The sequence below is a fragment of the Talpa europaea genome (genome assembly GCF_964194135.1).
Source record: "Talpa europaea genome assembly, chromosome: 2".
Taxonomy (NCBI): Eukaryota; Metazoa; Chordata; class Mammalia; order Eulipotyphla; family Talpidae; genus Talpa; species Talpa europaea.
The window spans coordinates 6,057,808-6,079,690 of NC_140068.1; the positions used below are offsets into that span (position 1 = coordinate 6,057,808).

The 21,883-nt window shown below is 42.0% G+C and overlaps 1 protein-coding gene across 4 annotated transcripts in view; it reads right to left on the minus strand.

Annotated features, from left to right (window-relative positions):
- Positions 1 to 4,078: 4,078 nt before the first annotated feature.
- SYNE1 (spectrin repeat containing nuclear envelope protein 1) overlaps positions 4,079 to 21,883 on the minus strand; it is a gene marked incomplete at both ends in the record, with an annotated part of 158,373 nt that continues 140,568 nt past the window's right edge. For 3 of the 4 annotated variants that reach the window (XM_084259624.1, XM_084259626.1, XM_084259625.1), the window contains 6 exons: positions 4,079 to 4,319; positions 11,566 to 11,624; positions 12,958 to 13,050; positions 16,744 to 16,956; positions 18,281 to 18,409; positions 20,899 to 21,099. In XM_084259624.1, coding sequence (XP_084115750.1) covers positions 4,079 to 4,319; positions 11,566 to 11,624; positions 12,958 to 13,050; positions 16,744 to 16,956; positions 18,281 to 18,409; positions 20,899 to 21,099 — 936 coding nt within the window. The remainder of the gene's footprint in view (positions 4,320 to 11,565; positions 11,625 to 12,957; positions 13,051 to 16,743; positions 16,957 to 18,280; positions 18,410 to 20,898; positions 21,100 to 21,883) is intronic. The other variant, XM_084259627.1, reaches the window with a different exon arrangement.

Consider the following 21,883-nt stretch of genomic DNA (forward strand, 5'->3'; position numbering starts at 1 on the left):
GCAGTGTATTTCGTCAGTCTGCCTGTTCTGTTTCCTGCTCTGTCTCTGCAAGCTCCCAGGCTGTACCCCGAGAGATGGAATTAGAAGGTCTGCATGAGCCAGGGAGTCAGCCCCCCAGTCGAGATGGCACTCGTGGAAACCGTGGAACATGGCGTCAGCTCATGGAAGCCGTGAAACACAGCGTCAGGTAACTCTGAGGACTTCGCTTTGGTTCGAACATTTGATTCAGAGCAGGATTTGTAGACTCCAGTACCTATAGGGTTAGGCTGGCACCGGCAACGAGAGAAATTGTTAGGACAGAAATGCAAATGTAAAAACCGACCTTCCTATCCTTCAAGGGATGGCGGACACCAGGTTGCAATGACTATGTCTGCAGGAGACACCAGCGCTTTCCGCTGGTGAGAAGCCTGAAACCTGGATTGTGAGCCATTCCCCCTCCAATTATTAAGCGAATTTAAATGTCACAAGCACCGAGTCATTCCACAAGTACCACTAGTTGGCAAGATCCAAGGGGCAGAAGAAAATCTTAGTGTGTTCAGATTTGAATAGTAGACTGAAATTGTCTTTCTTCTCATAGATAATAAAAAGCGATAGAAGGGTGTGGAGTGAAGAAAGGGTATGAAAAAAGAGTTAAGATAATGCATAAGAATGGGGCCTCCCTGGTGGTACAAGCAGTTAAGACACAACCTATGAAGCTATCCACAGCCACTGCAGCTCGAGTTCGATCCCCCGGCCAGCCAGGGAGCTACCCACATGGCACAGCAGACCTCTCCTGTCTCGCCCTCTGCTCCCCTCAGCTGTGTATTTCAGTCAGTCTGCCTGTTCTGTTCCCCACTCTGTCTCTGGTGAATCCTCTCACCCTCCACACCTCTGGCCTGTACCCCAGTTCTTGTATATATAAATAAATAAATCTTAAAAAAAAAAAAAGAAAATGCATAAGGAGAAGGAATTTCAGTCAGAACATGGGAAAACATCCCAGTTATGTAATGGAGTTAAAAAGGGAAGGAGAGGGCCTCTCTGGTGGCGCAAGGGGTTAAGATGCAACCTATGCAGCTGTCTGCAGCCTCTGCAGCACAAGTTTGATCCCCAGCCTGGGAGCTACCCACAAGGCGCAGCAGACCTCTCCTAACTCGCCCGCTGCTCCCCTCAGCAGTGTATTTCAGTAGATCCGCCCGTTCTGCTCCCCACTCTGTCTCTGGTGACTCCTCTCACCACCCCTCTCCCCACATCTCTGGCCTGTACCCCAGTTCTTGTATGCATAAATAATCTTTAAAAAAAAAAAAGGAAAGGAAAAGATGAAAAGGTCTTGGGAAGCAAAAAAAGGTCTTAGGAATCATCCTTGTTCTTTTATGCACACTATGTTTCAGCTTCGTTCATTCCACACACAAACGCAAAAAATCATTTAGGTTGCTTCTGCTAAATGCCAGCTTAGTAGGGAAATTGATCATATCTTTGAGGGGGCAGAAAGAAAGCACAGAGAGGCGCCGCCCCGCCCCCACCCGTCCGGAAGTTCCGGCGCCTCCGCTAACGCTGGGGCGCCCCGAGGCAGCGTGTGGCGGGCTCTGGCCAGGAGACTCCCGGACCCCGGCAGCTGCCTCCGTCCTCTGTGCTGGACCCCATCGCCCCCCAGCGCCGCTCCCGAGCCCTGGCGCGTCTGTGAGAGCAGCGACAATGGACGAATCTCTGGTCACAACCTCAGGAGATTGTTTAAGCGTGATATGAAACCACTGCCATCCATGGAGGGCCTGGAAAGATCTTAGAATATTGTCCTATGTCCTTGGGCAGCTTCTAGGAGCAAGGAAGGCAAACAGAGTGTATACTGATGGGAGAAGAGACGGTGGTACTAGAAGACACTGCGAGCTAAGAAATATCTGGAGGATATGGAGAGATAAATCACTGCACCTTCCAAGATGATTCTGAACAACCACACAAACTATTCTTTAATGCCCAGAAATGTATGGCTTCTTCTACTTAATCCATTTCTTCTATACAATGTGAAGAAAACAAGTGCAAAGGATAGACTAAGGTCATGGACTACAGGTGCTTTGCTGGTTTCTAGATTCCTGCTATGAGTGAGACCATCCGGTGTTTTTCATCTTCTTTCTGGCTTATTTCGCTGAGCATGATCCCTTCCAGCTCCATCCATGTGGCTGCAAATGGCATGAGTTTGTCTTTTTTGAATGCTGAGTAATATTCCATGGTGTATATGGACCACATCTTCTTGATCCAGTCATCTATTTTTGGGCATTTGGGTTGTTTCCAAAGCTTGGCTATTGTGGACAATGCTGCTGTAAACATAGGGGTGCAGGTGCCCTTTAGAATTAATGTATCTGTGTCCTTTGGGTAAATACCTAGGAGTGGAATTGCTGGATCCTATGGAAGCTCTATGTTTAGTAGGTCCAGAAATCTCCACACAGCTCTCCACAGTGGTTGGACCAGGTTGCACTCCCACCAGCAGTGCAGGAGAGTTCCTTTTTCTCCACACCCTCGCCAACATTTGTTGTTGCTAGTTTTTTTAATATGTGCCATTCTCACTGGTGTGAGATGGTATCTCATGGTAGTTTTGATTTGCATTTCCCTGATTGCAAGTGATGCTGAACATTTTTTCATGTGCCTGTTGGCCATTTGCATTTCCTCTTTGGAGAGGTTCCTTTTTATCTCTTCTGCCCATTTTGTGACTGGATTATTTACTTTGTTTTTTTGAGTCTCTTCAGCTCACTAAGAGCATTCATTATTCTATGAGGACATCAGAAGTCTGCATACTTAAATCTCTAGAAACTTCTAAATATTGATTTTATACACGATCATCACCAAAGAAATCTTTCAGGATCAGTACAATCCTGATTACTTTCTGAACTGTGTAGGTTTTTCTTCTGATTCATCAATGAAAAATACTTTACACTTGAAAAATCCCCATACTTTGCCCCCTCTTGTCACCGATGAAGACATGGAGGTGCTGCTGAAAGCCATCTTCCCTCAGCGCCCAGGGGCCCTAGGAGGAGACAGTGATGATCACTGAGGGAAGGGAAGGGAAGGGAAGGGCAGCCGTAGTCTCTTCTGACTTGCTGGAGAAGCAGCTGTCAGTAGTTCTCCTGAAGCCTCCTAATAAAGGTTAAAGGCTCCATTTAACTAAGCCTCTGGCAGGGCCCCCAGGATGGCCTAGGGGTTAGTCTCAGCGCTCACACCACTGTGGCCTGAGTTCAAGCCCCGGCCAGGGAGCTTACCCGCAAGGAGCGTGGGAGTTAGCCCCCAGAAGGGGGCATGGAGCTAGAGCGCATGTGGTGCAGCAGAAGGTCTCTTCTCTCTGCGTCTGCTGCTCCGCCATGCTCTGTGCTTCAGATCTCCTCCCGCCCCACCCCTCCACAAGTCTTCCTAATAAAAATCTGACACCTAAGAAAGAAAGCACAGACAAAATATTTTATAGTCTCTATAATAAATGCAAATAAATCAATACAAACAAAACTTGGCTTTAGCAAACTGTACATACATAAATATCTTTTGTTTTTACTATAACATTCAACTTTTTTTCACATAAAGCCTTTGATGATCTTATTTATTACATCCAGTTACTCTTTTACTTTTTAAAAAAGTGCCTGTTAGATTTACAGCTTGTGCTTCTAAAGCAACGGTGCGAAATCATGCCCCAAAGGAAAACAAGGTAAAAAGGAAGCTGTTGGATAAGCTCTTAAAAACTGTATGTTACAGGTTCTGCAATCTCCTCAGCGCTGCTTGGCCAGGAGATTGTTCCGTATGGAAATGGCGCGCAAGGAGTGTTGTTCTTTGAATGGATGGACAGCACCATTCCAGGGGTCCTTGGAAGTCCTTGATCTCTTAGTGCTGAGGCTCAGCATTTCAAGCCCAATTTCTTCCAAACCTTCTGTCGTCCATTTGCTCTCCTCCTGCCACGGTCTGGCCTCCATCTCTGAGGCCACGGTCAGCACGGTGGGATTTGGAGGAGAGCTAAAGCTGCCACACTGAGGGCTTTCGCCGGGCTGCAGGTCCGCTTTTTGCTAGTTGGGGATTGCTTTGGGCTAAATCCTCTCACGCTACCAAGGCTGCTGCAGTTGGCAGCAGCGGTTCAGAGCGGAGGAGGGCCATTCGTGTATCTGAGCATGGGGTGGAATGATCGGGCAAAATTGTTGGAAAGGGCACAACTGTAGTCCTCGTCGGACATCGGAACCAGGCAGGCGAGCCCGATGAGGAGCAGCAGGAGGAGCTGGAGAGGAAGAGCAGCTCGGAGGACTCTGAACAGGAAGGCTCGGCCGGAGCGAGCTGGCCGAGGCTCAGAAAGGGAGGAATCGGAGCCACCTCTTATGGACCTGAGAGAAAAATTGACATAAATCATTCAGATACCTCAAATATTGGATGGCGGCTGCCCTCCTCTTCCTCACCTTCCTGGAAGCTGAAGGACCAGGCCAGAGACAACCCCGCCTGGCAGCAGCTGCCAGCCTTCTGGCCATCTCCCACCACCACATGAAGAGTTATCTGGAAACTGGACTGATGAAAAATCAGCATTTTGTCATTTAACTAATTCAGTTCAAATTCCACCCCTTAATTTGGTAAAACACTTTCCATTAACAAAGATAACTACTCTACACACGTTCTACCTGTGTTACTTCAGTAGATCCAGCATCGTTAAAATGGAGAACGCTTTTGGTTTAAAAATATCAGCAGTACCATTAGGCAACATTAGTTGCTTTCAGAATCTTCCAATGTACCCAGTCTAGTCATCCTGGATGTGCTAACACCCATGCAGCGAGACTAGAGAGCAGCCCTTGTCATTTTGCACAGACCCATAAAGCTTAATCTTAGAGTGGACCCTGGTTTCATCTTGCACTGGATCAGCATCTGGCCCTGACATTAGTGGATTCTAAAGCTCTAGGAACAAGGAAGGCGTGTTGCCAGTCACAGAACACTGGTGTCGAGTGACGAAGGTTCTAGGCTGATCCTACCTATCACTAACTCTGCGTGACTCTGGGAAACAGACCCAAATGTTCTACAGAGGACAGGTTTTCATCTTGAAGGCTCTTCTTAGACTCAAAGTTCCCCAAGTTTTTCTTCCCACTTTTAGCTTCCTGTCTACCTTTAAACAGTGCATTAGAGATTAGGCAAGAATCTCAGAACTCATAGGGAAGACTGCCTGTGAAATACTGAATGTGTAAGTAAATTCAGGATGGGGTGCCCCCATTTTCCCATTCTGATCATCCATGAATGTTATGTTCAGTTACTAATGGAAAAGATGAAGAATATTATTTTCTGAGAGTCATTTGTACACATACACACACACACACACACACACACACATCATGGCAGGGGCAACAAAAATAGATATACCAAGAAGATGCATCCTGTCACACCTAGTTTGAATTCCCTAAAAGACCTTAATATCACTAAGGACAAGGATGTTAAACATGAACCCACTGGCAAATAAGAATGTAGAAAAATGGAAATGATTAATTTGGATGTTTTTTGTATGACAACACTGTTTCCAGTTACTTGCTAGCTATTAATGTTGAAAACAGAAACCACTGGCATCAGTTTGGGTTATGGGTGGCACCAGGGAATATAAATGTAAAAACAAAAAGTAAACATAATCCCCTTAACGGGGAACAAAAGCCTACTCAAGACTCTTTTACTGAGCCACCAAGACGTATGGGAGCCAAGCTGACTGGTCCGACAGAGGCCCCAAGATGTTTTGCACCACCCTGTGTTTCTAACACAGTCTTGTAGTGTAATGAAAAGACAAAATAATCCAAAAACAAATCACTGGCCTAAATTGGAACCATGTTCTTTTCTGAAATGTATAACTGATGGCTGTGTAACCTTGAACAACTCCACCGCTCTGTGCCAATCTCATTTTCAACCCCTTGGTTTAAATTAGACTAAGTGGTTTACTAACCCAAAAGTTCCATGTTTTATGTCATACATTAATTGGTCTGTGTAAGCAGTCTACCAACTAAGAGGCCACAAGAGTTCAATCACCATCTAGTGGTCAAACTGATAAACTATCCTCATGTAAAGACCAATGAGTTATTTCTAAGGAACTGAGTAGGAAAAATTACGTATTTTGTGAAAATATTGTAGGGCATAAAACAATCACAGCACAAACCTACTAATGGAAGGGGAAAATAGAAATGTTTTGGGATATCTAATGATAAAATATTTTAATTATAAAATATTACAAAATATTAATATTGAGATAAGGTCTTAGATGGAATTGAATCCATCTCCAAATTTTGTATCTAAGTCACTACTGACAATTAACATTTATTCTTCTAATTGCTGGGCAACACACTAAGTCTCTATCTTCAGTTCTCTCAGTCTCAGCAATAATCCTTGGAAGAAGGGTTTGCTTGCGGTCTTCCTTTTATAGATGATGAAAAGAGGGCTCAAGAGATGAAGTAACTGGCTCAAGATTATACGGAGAGCAAGTGGCAGAATCAAAATGTTAATCCTGGGATTTTAACTCCCTGAACTTGAGCTCTCACAGGTAGGGTGAATGACTTGCTCTCAACCCCTCAATTAAAGGAAGTGTTAGCAGGAATGCAGGGGTTCCACAAAGTCCCTGCCTACCAATATTTACTGAAATGTTCTGTAGTTTGGAAACTCAAAAAGCAGCCATCCAGGCCACACTATGCCACAGGTATCTCACATGCAGATGCAAAGAAGATAAACATTGTATCCCAAATTGGAAGTGATTTCCTCATGTCTAAGATAAAAGCCTCTTACCATAAGGCCTCACAGCATTACATGAGATCAGTGTTGGAACGTGCATATGAGGGCATTCTGTCTGGGCAAATAATTTTGTCTCTTTGATCTCTGTGTACTAATATCCTCAAATCATCAGGGCCAGACACCTTATGATTCAATAATTTGCCTAGCGTCTTGAGAACAATGGGATGGTTACCCATGAGCTTTGGACTGAATTTTTCTTCATTATTTTTTTCCCTTGACCAGAAAATCTGTGCTGGCAAACAACACTCACCACTTGTCATTGGATGAGTTATAACAGAAGCCCAAGAGAGCCCATGTTTCCTCACCATTAAATATTTGAGTAAAATGAAGGAGACATCTCACTGACTCATTTTCTTGAGGAAGCATTTAAGGACACTAGCGATGGGCAGATTTATGCACAAAGTTGGAATTACAATCTGACTGACAGTGCTGAAGAGTTCCTGTCTGTCAATCATTATTTCCCTTGAGCAATGAGCCAAAGACCAAGGTGGAAACCAGGGGCCTCATACTGACCGAGAAAAACTGAAAAGGTCACCATTTTGGAAATGGGCTCATATGTTATGGAATCTGTTAAGGGACATGGGACACTGAACCACATCAGAGCATCCCTTATTAAAAATTAATTAGTGCATGCCTACTGATGTTGAAGAGTGCCAACCTAGGAGAAGTCATGGGATGAGATGGGGACAAAGAGAACACACAGTGCTTGGCAAGCTTCCATGCACTTTACTATGCTTGCAAATGCCCCATCTATCTACAGCGAGAAATGCCACCCCCTTAGGGCAATTTCTAGGGTTTCACCCTGCCTGAAGGAGCCTCTTCTTTAGCATGAACCTGTTTAGAATTTCTATTACCAACAAAAAGGAATTTTCAATATTTATCTATTGACTAAGAACACCTAAGGTTTCTAAAGCCTTGGGCAATTTGATAAGGCAAAGAAGACAACTCTCTCCCTGGTCACACACATTATTTTCTCCACTGACCTTATGATGAGATAAATAGATGCCAGTGAGGACTCTATGAAGGAACAATGAAATTATGAAATTATTTCTAGACTTAATCAATAGGGATGTTTCAGATAATTCTGTCTAGCACAGATGTACTATTTTCTACATGTAAATATTGATTTTTCTCCTCCACATTCATTCAGATTTGGGTACATCTGAATGATACTGGTAGGGTGCTAATAGGAATTTACGGTGAGGATATTTCTGGGTTGTCTATGATGTAGCCCTCTCTTGTGTGAATCGCCTTTGATGCCTAGAGCCTTCCTTGGATACACAGGTCAACAGTCAAGCTTTTGGTATCGATGGAAAATTGCAGTTTCCTCTTGCTCAGCTGAATATTCTGGCTGGTCCTAAACTAACTCTGGCAGCCAGTAGTGCTTGCCCCTGTCCTGGAACTACTGTTTGAAGTATCCCAAGGACCAATAGCCTTTGGGTAGAGTGAAGCAGTTAACAAGCTAACCAACAGAAGAGTCAGGTCGATCTGGGTTCAAATTCTAAGTCTCATGCCCTTCACTACCTGTGCTCTTGCCTTTCAATTGGGAGTATAGCCATGTCATGGGGGTTATATGAGGTGACACGTATACAATGCTTAGAGTGAAATGTTAAATAAATGTCAGCAACTTATCATTATTGTCTGCAACTTATTGCTATCATCTGTGTCATTAAAGCAAGTGTGCACTGACTCAGACCCTTGGGACTTGGCTGGATTCAGCCTTTCCTCCTAGGGAAACATTCCTGATGTACTAAGAGTGCTTTTAAAGATGTGATGCATTTCCCAAAATGCCTGACTTGTTGCCTGGAAACACGGGAATGCATACTCAAAATATTAACACAGAGTCATGGTGGTGGGGGGGGGCTTTTTCCTGCAGCTGTCCGCAGCCCTGGGGCCAGCCTGCCCTGCTTTATGCTGAGGCTCTATAAAAGCTTTGAAAAAATAGATCCCCAGGGTGGAATCTGATGGAAAAGACTTGAAAAAAAAATTCCATAAGATACAGAAGTGTTTTCAGTAAGGCCCTGGGGGTATATGCAAAAAACAAAAACAGAAACACAATCTTTCTGTGCTTGTTTAGATATATTAGGCTACCTTGAACACATTTTAAAGGAGGTCTTTTTCCCTCCTTCTCAGTGTTTCAGCTAGTCACGGGCCACTATTCAGTCGTAGTTCCCAGAGTAGAAGGTGTCCCAGACCAAAGGTGTCCTGAGGAATTTTGAATTTTATAGTTTGAGACCTTAGTGTGGTATCGGCGATTCACTCTGGACTACAGAGCAGTTGATCCTTTGCTTTGATGAAAAATGGTGTGAAATCTTCCTGTCTGTCAACTTCAACTAATCTACAGGGAAGTTTTGAAGAATCATTGGAAATAAGGTTAGACATTTTTAAGCCAAAGTAGAAAAAACAAGCTGGACTATCAAAAATAGTGCCTTGGGAAGCACGCTTCTTAAATAGGTTCTATCTAAAATAACCATGGATGTAGTTAGGAACATACGGGCAGATGTTTTTCAGATGTTTAGAATTATAAGGAGCCTTGGGAAGCTACTTATAATTGATTTAGGGAATCTCTAGAATCAGACACTTTGCAAATCTTCTAATGGCAGGAATCATTTTGTATTAATTTTGTAAGCCCAGGACCTAAGCATTGTAGGTGTACAGTAAATACTGGCATGGATTCATCTGTAGGCTTAGAATATTGTTGAAAAGAACACAGAATAGTGGCCGACTATCAAACTGGAACACAGAGTAGGCAAACAATAGATATTATTTATATGTGACTTCGAAAAACAATAATAAGAAATAAGAAATCTCTCCCTGCATACAAATACCCAGTTTCTTCCAACTTACTCTTTTTTCTTCTCTCAGGATGAATAATTCTAAAATTTTCCCACTGTGGATTGCTGGGGTCAATATACTCAACTCTGTGCTTTTGCAATGAGGCTTTGAAATTTGCTGGACCAGTGCAAGATCAAACACAAGGTACCCCGGAGTCTCCATGGAAAGGTACACTGTGACAACCTCGATTATGGGTGAAGCTAATTCTTTCCCAGCAGACTCTGCAAGGCATTGCCAGGGTTCAGTGCACCTCAAGCAGAGGTGCCAAGGAGGTAAGAAGTACAAGAAGGTTCGAGGTGCTTGCCAAGGTGTTTGAGGAAGTTAGCCATTCAGGTGAAGATCATTTGTATTCCAGGCACTTCTGAGAAGCAAAGTAAAGTGGACACTGTTTGGCACGCCCTGGGAAATGTTAATAGACAGCGCTGGGCAGAGCAGAGCCGAAAGGTGCTTGGTGAGCATGTCCCACCAGTAGAGCACGGTTAGGAGCATGTTGAAGCACTTGCTGCCCTAATAAACAATGCCTTTGACACATTCAGAAGACCCGGTGGCTGTCTGAAAGCACAGGGGAATGCAGAGAGCTTCTGTCTTTGGGAAAAAGGTGGCAGCTCTTGGTGTTACACCATCACTGAAGAGCGGTGACCCTTCTCAGCGCCATCCTATATGCCAACCAAAGAAATGATCTCTGGAATCCTAAAAGGAACGCTTTGGGGATATTCCCCATCCCTGTTGATGGCACATCGGCAATTTGAGGGGAGAGGATGGACTGTGTCATTCAAAGATCTGTTTCAAACACACAATCGTCTTTCCAGCTAGGGGCTAAGTAAACACCAGAGCTCTCACATGAGTCCATCATTATCTTTAAAAACCCCTGTGAATTTTTCTCCATTCATATTTCATTATGGACCAAAAAAAAAAAGCCCCACAAAATTATCTTCAAATCAAACCAAAGGAATAAAAAGCGTTGTGAAGGGAGGCTTAAAATCAGAAAGCACATCCAAATACATTCTGCATGATTCAGTTCAGCGGGAATGACCATATAAAACTGCCAGTCCCTCTCAGCACACAGCTGGGAGACCTAAGTGGTCACTCCGGGGTGGTTTATGGTGCTACACTGGCTCACCCCCACCTCCTTCCAGGAATTTGGATTCCTCCTCAGCGGTGATCAGTCCCAGAGGGGCAAACTATTAGGCTCGGCATGAAAGATCAGCAAAGAGGACAGGATTTTCATTGTTTTAAAGTTGTCTAGGGCAACACGAACTGATTAGTGACGGGGCAGGGAGCACAGACACCACAGCAACGACAGAGAAGGCGAAGCACCGCTACTGCAGAGCAAGGGGCTGGGCGGGTGTGGGGCGGAGTGTGGCTGGGTGGGCTCCAGGAGGCCCGGGGTGAGCCTGCCAGGTGTCAGGAGGGTGAGTGACTGAGTGTGCGGCTGAAGAGAAGTTTCAGGATAAGCAAAAGAGAGAAGGTACTTATAGAAAATTTAAATGAACACCAAATTAGGACTTGCCATTTGGAGAATCCCAAACCCACAATCTGGATAAAACATGAAAATAAAAGAAAAGCTGGGGAGGTTAGTATATTTTATTCAGATTTGTGGGTTCCGGGAAATGGTAAAATAATTCACTGATCTATTACCTGTCTTATTGTAAAATCTAGAAATAAAGAGGATGATGAAAGTCTGCCATGAACCAATGGCTCTAGTGCCAGTCATGCAACGAATCCGTGGCACACGAGGACCCCTGTTGAAAGTGCCAGCTGGCCAATGTGGAGTTAGACAGAATTTTGGGGGGGGGGGGGTCCAGATATTTTATGCTCTGTGATTTACTTGCACTTTCCAGTTAGAGAACTTTCTTCCAATTTTTTTAGGAAAGGATGGAAGTAATTTTTCAACTACCCCAAGGCAGACCACATACAGGCCTACCAAAATCATGGACAATTTTCATCATCCTCTTGGAGTTCTAGAACAGTGTGGAAACCAGGAGAACAAGGTACCTGCTATGTGGACTGTTGACAGAGGGTCCAGGCTGTGAGGGACTACATTTGCCTCGTGGCTGTTTGCAATGAACAGGGGGTAAAGAAAGAAGAATGTTCAGTCCAGGCAAATAAAGACAAGCTACTAATGAAAATTAAAAAACTAAAAGTGCAGCAAAGGAAAAATAAATCAAATGAAATGATCAGTACCCATGAATTAAGGAAACTGGCTTTTCTTGGGCTGAAAAATTTGCATTTCTCTCATTATTGAAATAAGCATAAATTGTCATTTGGGAATCCATATCAGAATAGGTGTATTTCCCCTTATTTCACATGATAAAAATACAAATGACTATGCTATCCAAGATGATCTGTGTATTTACTTACAAGAGACGCAAAATCAATTCAATGTCATGCTCTGCATTTCAAATATACTTTACATATTTTTTTCATCTTCGAGAACACTGATGCAGTATTAAAATTCTCGGTACATAAAAAATAACAACAGTAGTAAGAGATTGTTCTTTGTAAAGTGATGAAGACCAACCAGTTGAATATTCAGATTCCATAAAGGCTAAAGGAAGACATGAAAAGCCAGTATTCCTTCACATTCTTAAACTAGGATCTACAGGAAACTAGTGAATGTAGTCAAGAACAATCTTAAAAAGGATAATAACATTTATCAGCATAGAACTTAAGTTTATAAACAACAGAAAAGTACAAACAAAATCAATACTTCTAAAAACTAAGGAAAATGGAATGATAATAAAAATGAATCTAATCATAAAGCTGGACAAAAAACAAAACAAAACAAAAAAAAAACAAGCTTCTAATTACACAGAGAAATCGGGTATAGAGGGTAAGGGACAAATTTGTCTCTTCCTCCTCGTTGTGTGCCAGTGAGGTGGCCCCCCACAGGCCTCGTGGGTAAGCTGTCTAAAGTTGATGCCTTTTGGGGGGCAGGACAGTCACCAAAATCCTTGAGGAGTCTTGGCTGGAGCATCAGCAGAGCCTCCACTTGCCTATTAAATACAGGGGTCTCGCAGCTGTGTCCACCTCGGGCTGAGGGACCCTACCATGGAGCCTACATTTTTAGGTGGACGATGTTGGTGTTGGTTTGAAAGGAGGAGCCATCTAAGGGCTCATTCTAGAAATGGCTCTTGGAGCAAAATAATGTCTCCTTGCAAACCAACCGCACATTAAACCCTGATTTTCTGAAAACAGAACTACTCTTTTAGTTCCTGAGTGCACATAGGGGTGAGTGGGGGCACGCAGCAGGGCTGAGCAAACAGCATGTCACTGTGTCACTGTGTGACAGCCCTGTCTGGATGGGTGCCCTGTGCGGGTACAAATGCCTTCGCTCCCCAGAACTCCCTCCCATGGGCCAACTGGAAATGACCAGTGGAAAGTTACCGTTCTCTGCCTGTTTGGGGTGCTTCTCCCTGATGTAGGACTCACGGATCCTGAGGTGTCCAGTTCATCAGCTGAAGACCAGGAAGACAAATCCTATGTGAGAAATAGATTCTTTTAATGATTCCATGTCCCAGAACAACGATGGCTTCGTCAGACCTAAGGCAATTCTCAAACCAACCCCAACCCCTAAAACAAAAAACAAAAACAAAACAAACAAAAAAAAAAAACATTCCTTGGAACAGACAGAGTTTAACCTAAAGCTTCTAGTGTATTAAGCTTTCCCATTTGTAAGCATGGCCCTTCTGGAAAACAGAGCTAAAGCTTTGTTGTTTCTGTGTCACTTGCAGCTTTATTACTTCATTGAGTCACAGATGTAAGTGGAAATGAAGGAAGTGAAGTGATCTGCCCAGCAGTGGCAGGTTGTTCAGGCTAGAGGAAGCCCATCCACTGAGTTAGAAACAAAACAGTCATCCAGGAGCCTTCCTTTCTGCATCGGAAATTGTCCTGTTTTCAGACTGCTTTTATTCAGAGGGGATGTTTTTTCCTAAGCTTACAGAAGGGCAAAAGCGTTCATTACAGGATTTCACAATTGAATTTGAAATCTGACCAAGCATCTCTCTTTGCACAAATGTATTTCTCAAAGCTAACAATGTGACCACGATGCAGTAATTAAAAAAACATCTAAAAAATAATTGAGCAAAAGACATTTTCCATGAATTACTTGTTGTCTATGTCAAGAAATTCATGTTCCTAGGATTTGAATACAAAACTTAAATGTAACAATTAGCTGTGATCAATCACAGCTGTGTAGCTAGAAACCTGCCAGTACATAAATAAACTGTGACATAAAATGCCACAATTGTGTTGGTAATAGGGTTAGCAGTAAAAGGTCAAAGGCCTTTTAGATGTAATAAAATTTAAAGCAGTCATATTATAAAAGTATGAGTTGCTTTATTATTTTGAGACAAGAATTGTAAGAGCAGTGATAGAGTGTATGCTCTATTCTGGCATGTGCTATATTCAAAGTCTTTCTAAGGTAGAAATGATCCACAGAGAGAAAACATCACCAAGATGGTAACAGTGAAGTTTCCTTGCTTGGCTGCCAAGAAGAACATTTAACAGCTAACAACTAACTCACTATGGCAGGAGAGGCCTGAGGCTCTGGGTGAGATTGAAGCACTCCTTGTACCTCAGAGACCAACACAAACTGAACCAGACTGGGCAGAGAGGGGACTCAGACTTCACTGATAGAAGCAGTGAAATATGTCTGGAGGCTGTGGCTTAGGGCAAGGGACACAGAGAGCAGAACAGCTGGCCTGGCCAGGGACCACAAGGTAAGAAGAGGGGAAATGATTTGGAGGCACAAACCCATGATCTAGGTGAAGCCCACGTGGAGGAGCTCGGTAGCTCCACATAGGCCACTACCCCAGTAAGGGGGACAAAGAGAGGGTGCTTAGACTGTACTCCCACCCCTCTACTGTTTGAGAATATGGACTTTGTGCAATGACTTGATAATAAACAGACTGTCAAATCTCTCATCTGGGATCCCAGAGAGGAAAGAGATCCATGGTTTCAGGCATGTGAACCACATCTCCCTTCCCAGCATTTGCAACAGTCACTGGAAGGCTCCATCTTCCTCCCGTTGACACAATAAATGTAAATACCTCAGCACAGAAGTCAACAAAGGCCAAAATAATCAAATCAAAGCAAACCATAATATACCCAGAGGCTCAGGTAAAAAGCTCTTAGACATAATAAATACAGTGCTGTGGCAGGTTGCAAAATTAATATACAAAAATCTGTTGCATTTCTATATGCATATAATGAACTAGCGGAAAGAAAAATCAGGAAAACAATCCCATTTAGTCATGTAAAAATAAATACCTTGGAATATATTTAAACAATGAAGTAAAATGCATGTACAGCATAAGCCATAAGACAAGGTTGAAAGAAATAGACACAAAGAATGGAAAGTTATTCTGTGCTCATGGATTGAAAAGAATTACCATTATTAAAACAATTATAGTAGTAAAGTAATATACAGAGTCAATGCAATCCTTATCAGACTTCCAGTGGCATTCTTCACAGAAAGAATGGAAAATCATGAAATTTATGTGGAACTACAAAAGACCCTGACACAATAAACATTCCTGAGATAATAAAACAAAAACGGAGATATCAAGCTCTATAACTTCAAACTATACCACACAGCGATAGTAACTAAAACAGATCGGAAGTAGAATAAAAGCAGACACACATATGGAAGCCTAAAAATAACCACACATATATGGACAACTCATTTATGAGTCAAGAGTTTACAATGGGGCGAGGAAGAGACAGACACATGCAAAAGAATGAAGCTAGACCACTATCTAATACTGTATACAAACACTAACTCAAAATGGACCTGAATGGAAGATGTAAAACCTTAAAATAGGGAGGGAGGGGCAGAGAAAGGAAGGACTAGAATCAAAATAAGGGGGGGAGGGTGCAATTGTATGGGGAATATAACCAAAATGAAAATACATACATTGTGCAAAGATGAAAAAAGATGTAAGAATTATATAAAATAAAATATTTAAATAAAAAAACATAAAATACATAGAAGAAAACAGGGAAGTGAATACTCCTTTCACATCAGCCATAGAGATGTGTTTGGGGACTCAGCTTAGCTACAAGGGAAACAAAACCAAAAATAAGCAAATGAGATTACATCAATCTCAAAAAACTTCTGCATGGCAAAAGAAACTTGCATCCAAACAAAAAGACCTTACTGAATGGGAGAAGATATTTGTACATTATATGGCAATTCAAAGTATACTAGGAACTCATGGAACTCAAGAGTTAAACAAAACTATCTGTTTTAAAAATGGGCACAGAATAGGAAGAGCATTTCTCCAGAGAAGACCTACAAATGGCTAGCAGGAACATGAAAAGAGGTGCATCATCTGTTTTAAGGAAATGCAGATTGAAACATCAGAGAGACAACACCTCACACCTGTGAGAATGGCTATGCTCCATAAGAAATAAACACGAGTTGGAGAGAAGGGAACTCTAGACACTGTTGATAGGAATATAAACTGGTGGTGCAACCATTATGGAAAGTCGTTAAGAACTTCTTTAAAAAATTGAAAATAGATATTCCAGAAGATCCAGTTACCCTACTTCTGTTATTTACCTGATAAATACAAAAATACTAATTTGAAGAGATATATATTCCCCCATGTTTATTGCAACATTATTTACAACAGCCAAGAGCTAAAAACAACCTATGTGTGCACTAACAGATGAATGGATAAAAAAGGTGTGGGATATATATATATATATATATATATATATATATATATATATTGGAATACTATGCAGCTATAAAAAAGATGAAATCTTGCCATTTGCAAGAACATGGATGGACCTAGAGGGTATTATGCCTACTGAAATAAACCAGTCAGAGAAAGGCAAATACTGTATAATAACTCATGTAGTATTTAAGGAAAACAGACAGATGCACTAAATAAAACGAAAGTCAACTTTTGGAGTACAAGACCAAAAAGTGGTTGCCAGAAGGTAAAGAAAAAAAGAGGTGAGGAAACTGATACCAAGGGGCAATGCCATTGTAAAGGACAGAAATGGACTTTTAGCTTAATGAGTACATATGCATGAGGATTTCAATGACGCACACCTGAAACTTATATCATGTTAATGCAATGTTACCTCCAATAAAAAAAAAAAATGTTGAAAAACAGGGAAGAAAGAAATGCTACACAGTGCTATCTTTTTAGAGCTTACCTGCTGACTGCCCGACATGTCTAGCAGCTTCTCCAGATCCTTGATATGATGACTGACCTCCTTCAAGAGAAGTTTGAGACGATTTCCAATAACATGGACTTTTTCTTTGGCTTCTAAACAGTCTGAGCCTTCAGCATTCACCAACAGTTGGCAAGACATGTCTTGCAGCGAGGCCACTTTGAGTTGGGATTCTAATAGCTCACGCCTTATTTGCTATATACATGATAAGAAATACTTTTCTAAGAATTTTGGATAATTGGAGAAAGTTCCCAAAGTAGAGAATGACATCACTTTAATTTTGTGGGCAATTATACCTGAGCATCCGAAAACCGTTCTCACACATTTGAGGAGGGAGCAGCCCTTGGCACTAGGAAACCCGGGACCTGTGTTCTAAACCTCCCTCTGCCCAAAGATTTCTATAAGGCCCCCCGACATTTGTGATCCCAGCTTTCTCATTTGTTTCAAAGGCTGATACCAATCCCTTCCTGGTCTGCCAATACCAATCCCTTCCTTCAGTGTTAATTGGAAGACTTAAAATGGTGACTGTATGTGAAAGTTCTTAAAATATATTATGCAAAAGAAACAGAAGCTATTCTTTTAAACAGAAAAGTGAAACATTGCCATCGATATAGAGCAAAACTCAAGTGTGTATACGTATTCTCTGATATCTATTCAGGATTTTAGAAAAAATAGACAGTGAATGATTCATCATTCACATCTTAATGCCGGAGGTCAAGAATCTAGTAAAAATGCAGTTGCATAGTTATTTTTTCTTGGTTTCTAAGGCCTTTATGTTACTGAATTTAAAGCTACCAATTCTGTTGGTTAAGTTACTGAGTGCTAAATGTTAAGATATAACATTTTAAAATTACAGAAAGCTACCAAATGTAAAACATTTTATCCTAATGGAACTCAAACATACTTCTTTTTCTCCCATAAAATCTCTTAAGTACACTGTACATTTTATTATCCAAAGATCCTTGCATAAAAATCAGGACAGCAAATTTCCTCTTGAATTTAGCATTTGAAGTTTCTTGCTTGTTGAGAGTTGGTGTTTTCTTTTTGTGAGAGAATAAAAGCAACTTACCACTTTCCCTTTTTGTCTGGGTTTTCAGAAAACCTACTATTAAGGTTATTGTTGAATCTGGTGTGCTTAATTTCTCTTCAGAAGCTTTAATGGTCTCTTTAATGACATTTTATTATGTAACCTACTTACCATACTTTTGGAATATAGTTTCAATTAAAAATAAGTATAATTTGGTAAGGAGCTGTCTTAGTAAAAACAAGCTAGTTTAGATAGTATAATATCTAAGATTTCTACAATTAAGCAATGACTTCAGAATCAGATTCTAGAACTGATAGATGTTACTGTCCATGTACAGTCTACTTCACAACGATTGAAAAGAGAAGGAGTCAAGCAAGTGGAACTTAGAGACTATAATGTAAAAAGTAAAAAAATTAAAATATTTCCACCAACATTTGTTTTCTGTAGATGGAAAGGAAGCCTACTGAAAATTGCCACACTCATAGGTCTTACCATCAGCTGCCTGTGCTGGTCCTGTAGTATCTCTGAGTCAAGGTGAGGATCAATCGGGATAATTTCATTTTTCCTCCTGTCGATGTTCTCCAGCATGAGAAGCAAACCATGACTCATTTCATGGAAATCCTGTTTAAAAAATACAGGGTATAAAATAATCTTGAATAATTTATTTTTCTTTCCCTTGCAGCTGAGATTTCCATTCTTTACAACTGCCAACATTGGAAAAGATACTTGGTTCTAAGATCTCAAACACAGAGCCTTTCTGCACAAGCACCGGTGCTGTCCTAATCATCTGCATACATTTCTGACCATTTGCACCTGGTTGGAGGAACATTTAGATAAGAAGCAAATTGCAACAAAATACTTAATTCTAATGCAATGATATAGTTTGAAAGAAAACAACTCTCTCCTCCCTGTATTCAAATGCTTTCATCTTTTAAGGCCTAAGTGCAATCCCAAGGTCCTTCATTTATCCACTAGCTCATCCATTTAGTCAACATACAGCTACTGAAGGTCTCCTATGTGTACGACATTGCACTAGGAGTGGGTGCAGGGGTGAAACAAATTGGGTGCCTGCTTGCAAGGTGCTATTACCCTTGGGACCTGGAAAGCAGGCTTCACAGCCTGCAAAAGCTTCCCATCATGCTTAGAACACAATCCAAACTCCAGCCAGGGCTAGTGGACCCTGCAAGTCAGAAGCTGACAACCATCCATCTTCCTTAGCATGCCTTGCCTCACTGATTGCACTGTGATCCCACAGGCTGCTTGGCCTCCTTCCGGTCCCCTCCTTTCCTTCTGGAACTTTCCATTTGAAGTTAACATTTATTAAGCATTTATCATGTATCAGATATTACTTTAAAAAATGATATAATGGGCAATGTTGTATTAGTTTCATGGGCATGTTTTATGGTTCACATTCTGTATATCTCCATTACTTATTTATTTTATAGCTGGGGGTTTGCATATTTTTACCCCCTTTTCTTATTTCCCCACTCAGTACCCCCGCTTTTGGTGACCAGCAATCTATTCTCTGAAATGAGCTGATATTTTGGCTTGTTTTTGTTTTCTTGTGCTTTTTTTCTCCTTTAGATTTCATGTGTGAGATCATGTGGTAACTGCCTATTTCTATCTAACATTTCACACATCATTGTTCCCTCAAGATCTACCTACATTGTCACAAATGGCAAGATTCCCTTCTATTTTAAGGGAGAATAGTATCCATATATATATATATATATGCATGAAAGTATATTTATACATACTCTGTCTCATTCATTGTAATAGCCTTCTAGAATCAGCTCAAAGAGCCCCAGGCCTCCCAGGCTTTTCTCAGTCACTCTTATCAACACCTGAGAGCATCCAGTAAGCATCTGAGCTTGTATTTACTTGCAATTATTATTATCTCTCTTCCAGAACAAAGTGGAGACTGTGCTGGATTCTTACAGCTTAGTGTAATATCTATCACAGTGGACACTGAGCGAATAATTATGGTGTGAATGGATGAGTAAATATTTGCAATGTTCACTTTTATGTTTAAGAGTTGTCTTCCTAGGTCTCCCTGGTGGCACAGGGGGTTAAGCACAGCACTATGAAGCTGTCTCAGCCTCTGCAGCATGAGTTCAATCCCCAGCCGGCCAGGGAGATACCCACATGGTGCAGCAGACCTCTCCTGTCTCCCCGCTGCTCCCCTCAGCAGTGTTTTCACTCAATCTGCCTGTTTTGCTCCATATTCTGTCTCTGGTGAATCCTTTCACCCTCCACACCTCTGACCTGTATCCCAGTTCTTGTGTGCATAAATAAATAAATCTTTAAAAAAATAAGAGTTATCTTCCTATGTGGTCAGCAAGTAACTGTTGGATAAATGACTGAAATAAATAAATGAGTTGCAGAAGTACTAGTGGGACTGAGATAAATGGGGAAATTGCCTCTTATTAGCTGGACAGAAGATGACAGGGTTACTGTCAACTCTTGATCACATGCACAGATTCTCCAGTATATGAAAAGTCTGGGCACAACATCATCTCATGCAAATACTGACACTGGGGAGTACAGGTAGCAAAAATCTGCCACCCCAAAATATGTCCTTGGCAAGAAAGGTTGATTTCATAAGTGGGGCTTTGAAGCCTCCTGGAGATTGCCTTTGAGCAAGACTTTTATGTGTCACCTTATCTCCATGAGGAGGATGCCTTGCTGTACTGGGAGAGACCTAATCTTGCCTTTTCTCAAGAATTTAAATTAAATCTGCCTACCTTTGTTTGCTGTGCCTTCCCTGGTAAACCCCCTAACTGATTTTCCTCTTCTTTTCCCACCCTCCCTGTCTTAGCTAAGCTGTTCATGATGGCAGCTAAAGCCATGAGACCAGTTACTCAGCTTTGCTGGGTTTCTCCCATGTGTACAGGAGACATAAATGTTACTATTAAACTTCCTGTGATTTTTAATCTTATTGATCTGTCTGATGCTTGCTTGCTTGATGATTGGCCAGCCTAGAAGTACAGAGAGGAGGTATGTGATGATTTCTTTTGTATCCCAACAGAAGAAATTACGTTCTTCTAGTGACTGATAAATAAGTCAGAGACCCAGCCACTTGGACAGGTCTGTTTTGGAGCCGCACAGACCTGGCACTGCATCAGTGCGTCCTGGAGCAGCCCCCGCCACTCCTCCAGCAGTGAGCACACGTGGTCCCAGCGCCCATTCATCTGGGACAAGCGGTCCTGGAGTTCCCGGCTCTCTTCACTGCCAGCCTGGGTGAACTCAGGGCTGCACAGGTTGATGGAGAGGATGATGGCTTTGCGGTGGTCCACAGCTTTCTGGAGCTCCTGAAAGCAGAACAGCCAAATAAGGACAATCACAATAAAGACATTAAAAACATAGTCCTTTAGAAATTCTTCACCTAATTTAAAAATCCATCGCTAAAACTGGGCTTGATGGGATGGCTCCTCAAATCACAGGGAAGGGGAGCACTCATCACTGGGAACGGCGTCGTGGTCAAGGAACTGGATTAGAGATTAGATGCTTGCTGACAACATGGATGGATCTTAAGAAAGTAGTGTGGAGTGAAAGTCAGAAACAGAACGGAAGGTGTGAAAGAGCACTGAGGTCATGTAAACTACTTGTGCACACACAAGTCCACATTCTTCGAGAATATAAAGGAACAAAAAGCAGTCTAGGTGTGTCAGAAGGCTTATGTGGATTTAAGGACTGGAAATTTAAGCAGTAGGGAGTGGGGAAGGGTGACTAAGTTAAACTTTGGGGGACTTTGTAGGAAGCGATGATGATCCTGTGCACCCATTTACTCAAATGCTGACCTGGGAGTTGAATCACAACCAAAATAAACCAAACCTTGGCTCCTGTAGCTTTGAGCAGCAGGATACATATTATTCATTCTAGTGTGAGCATCCCATTTCAAACTTGTGCAGAAGAATGAGGTGGCAAGTTGGTTTAGAAAGCAGATTCCCAGGTCCCAGCCACCAGCTCTTCTGCCTCTGAGGACACAGGTGGTCAAGGACCCAGGGTCTGAGGACACTCTTGGTGTCATTGGTCACATGCTTGTGAGAACAGCAACAATGGAGGGGATGGTTCATCAGCTGACCAGTGTAGCTT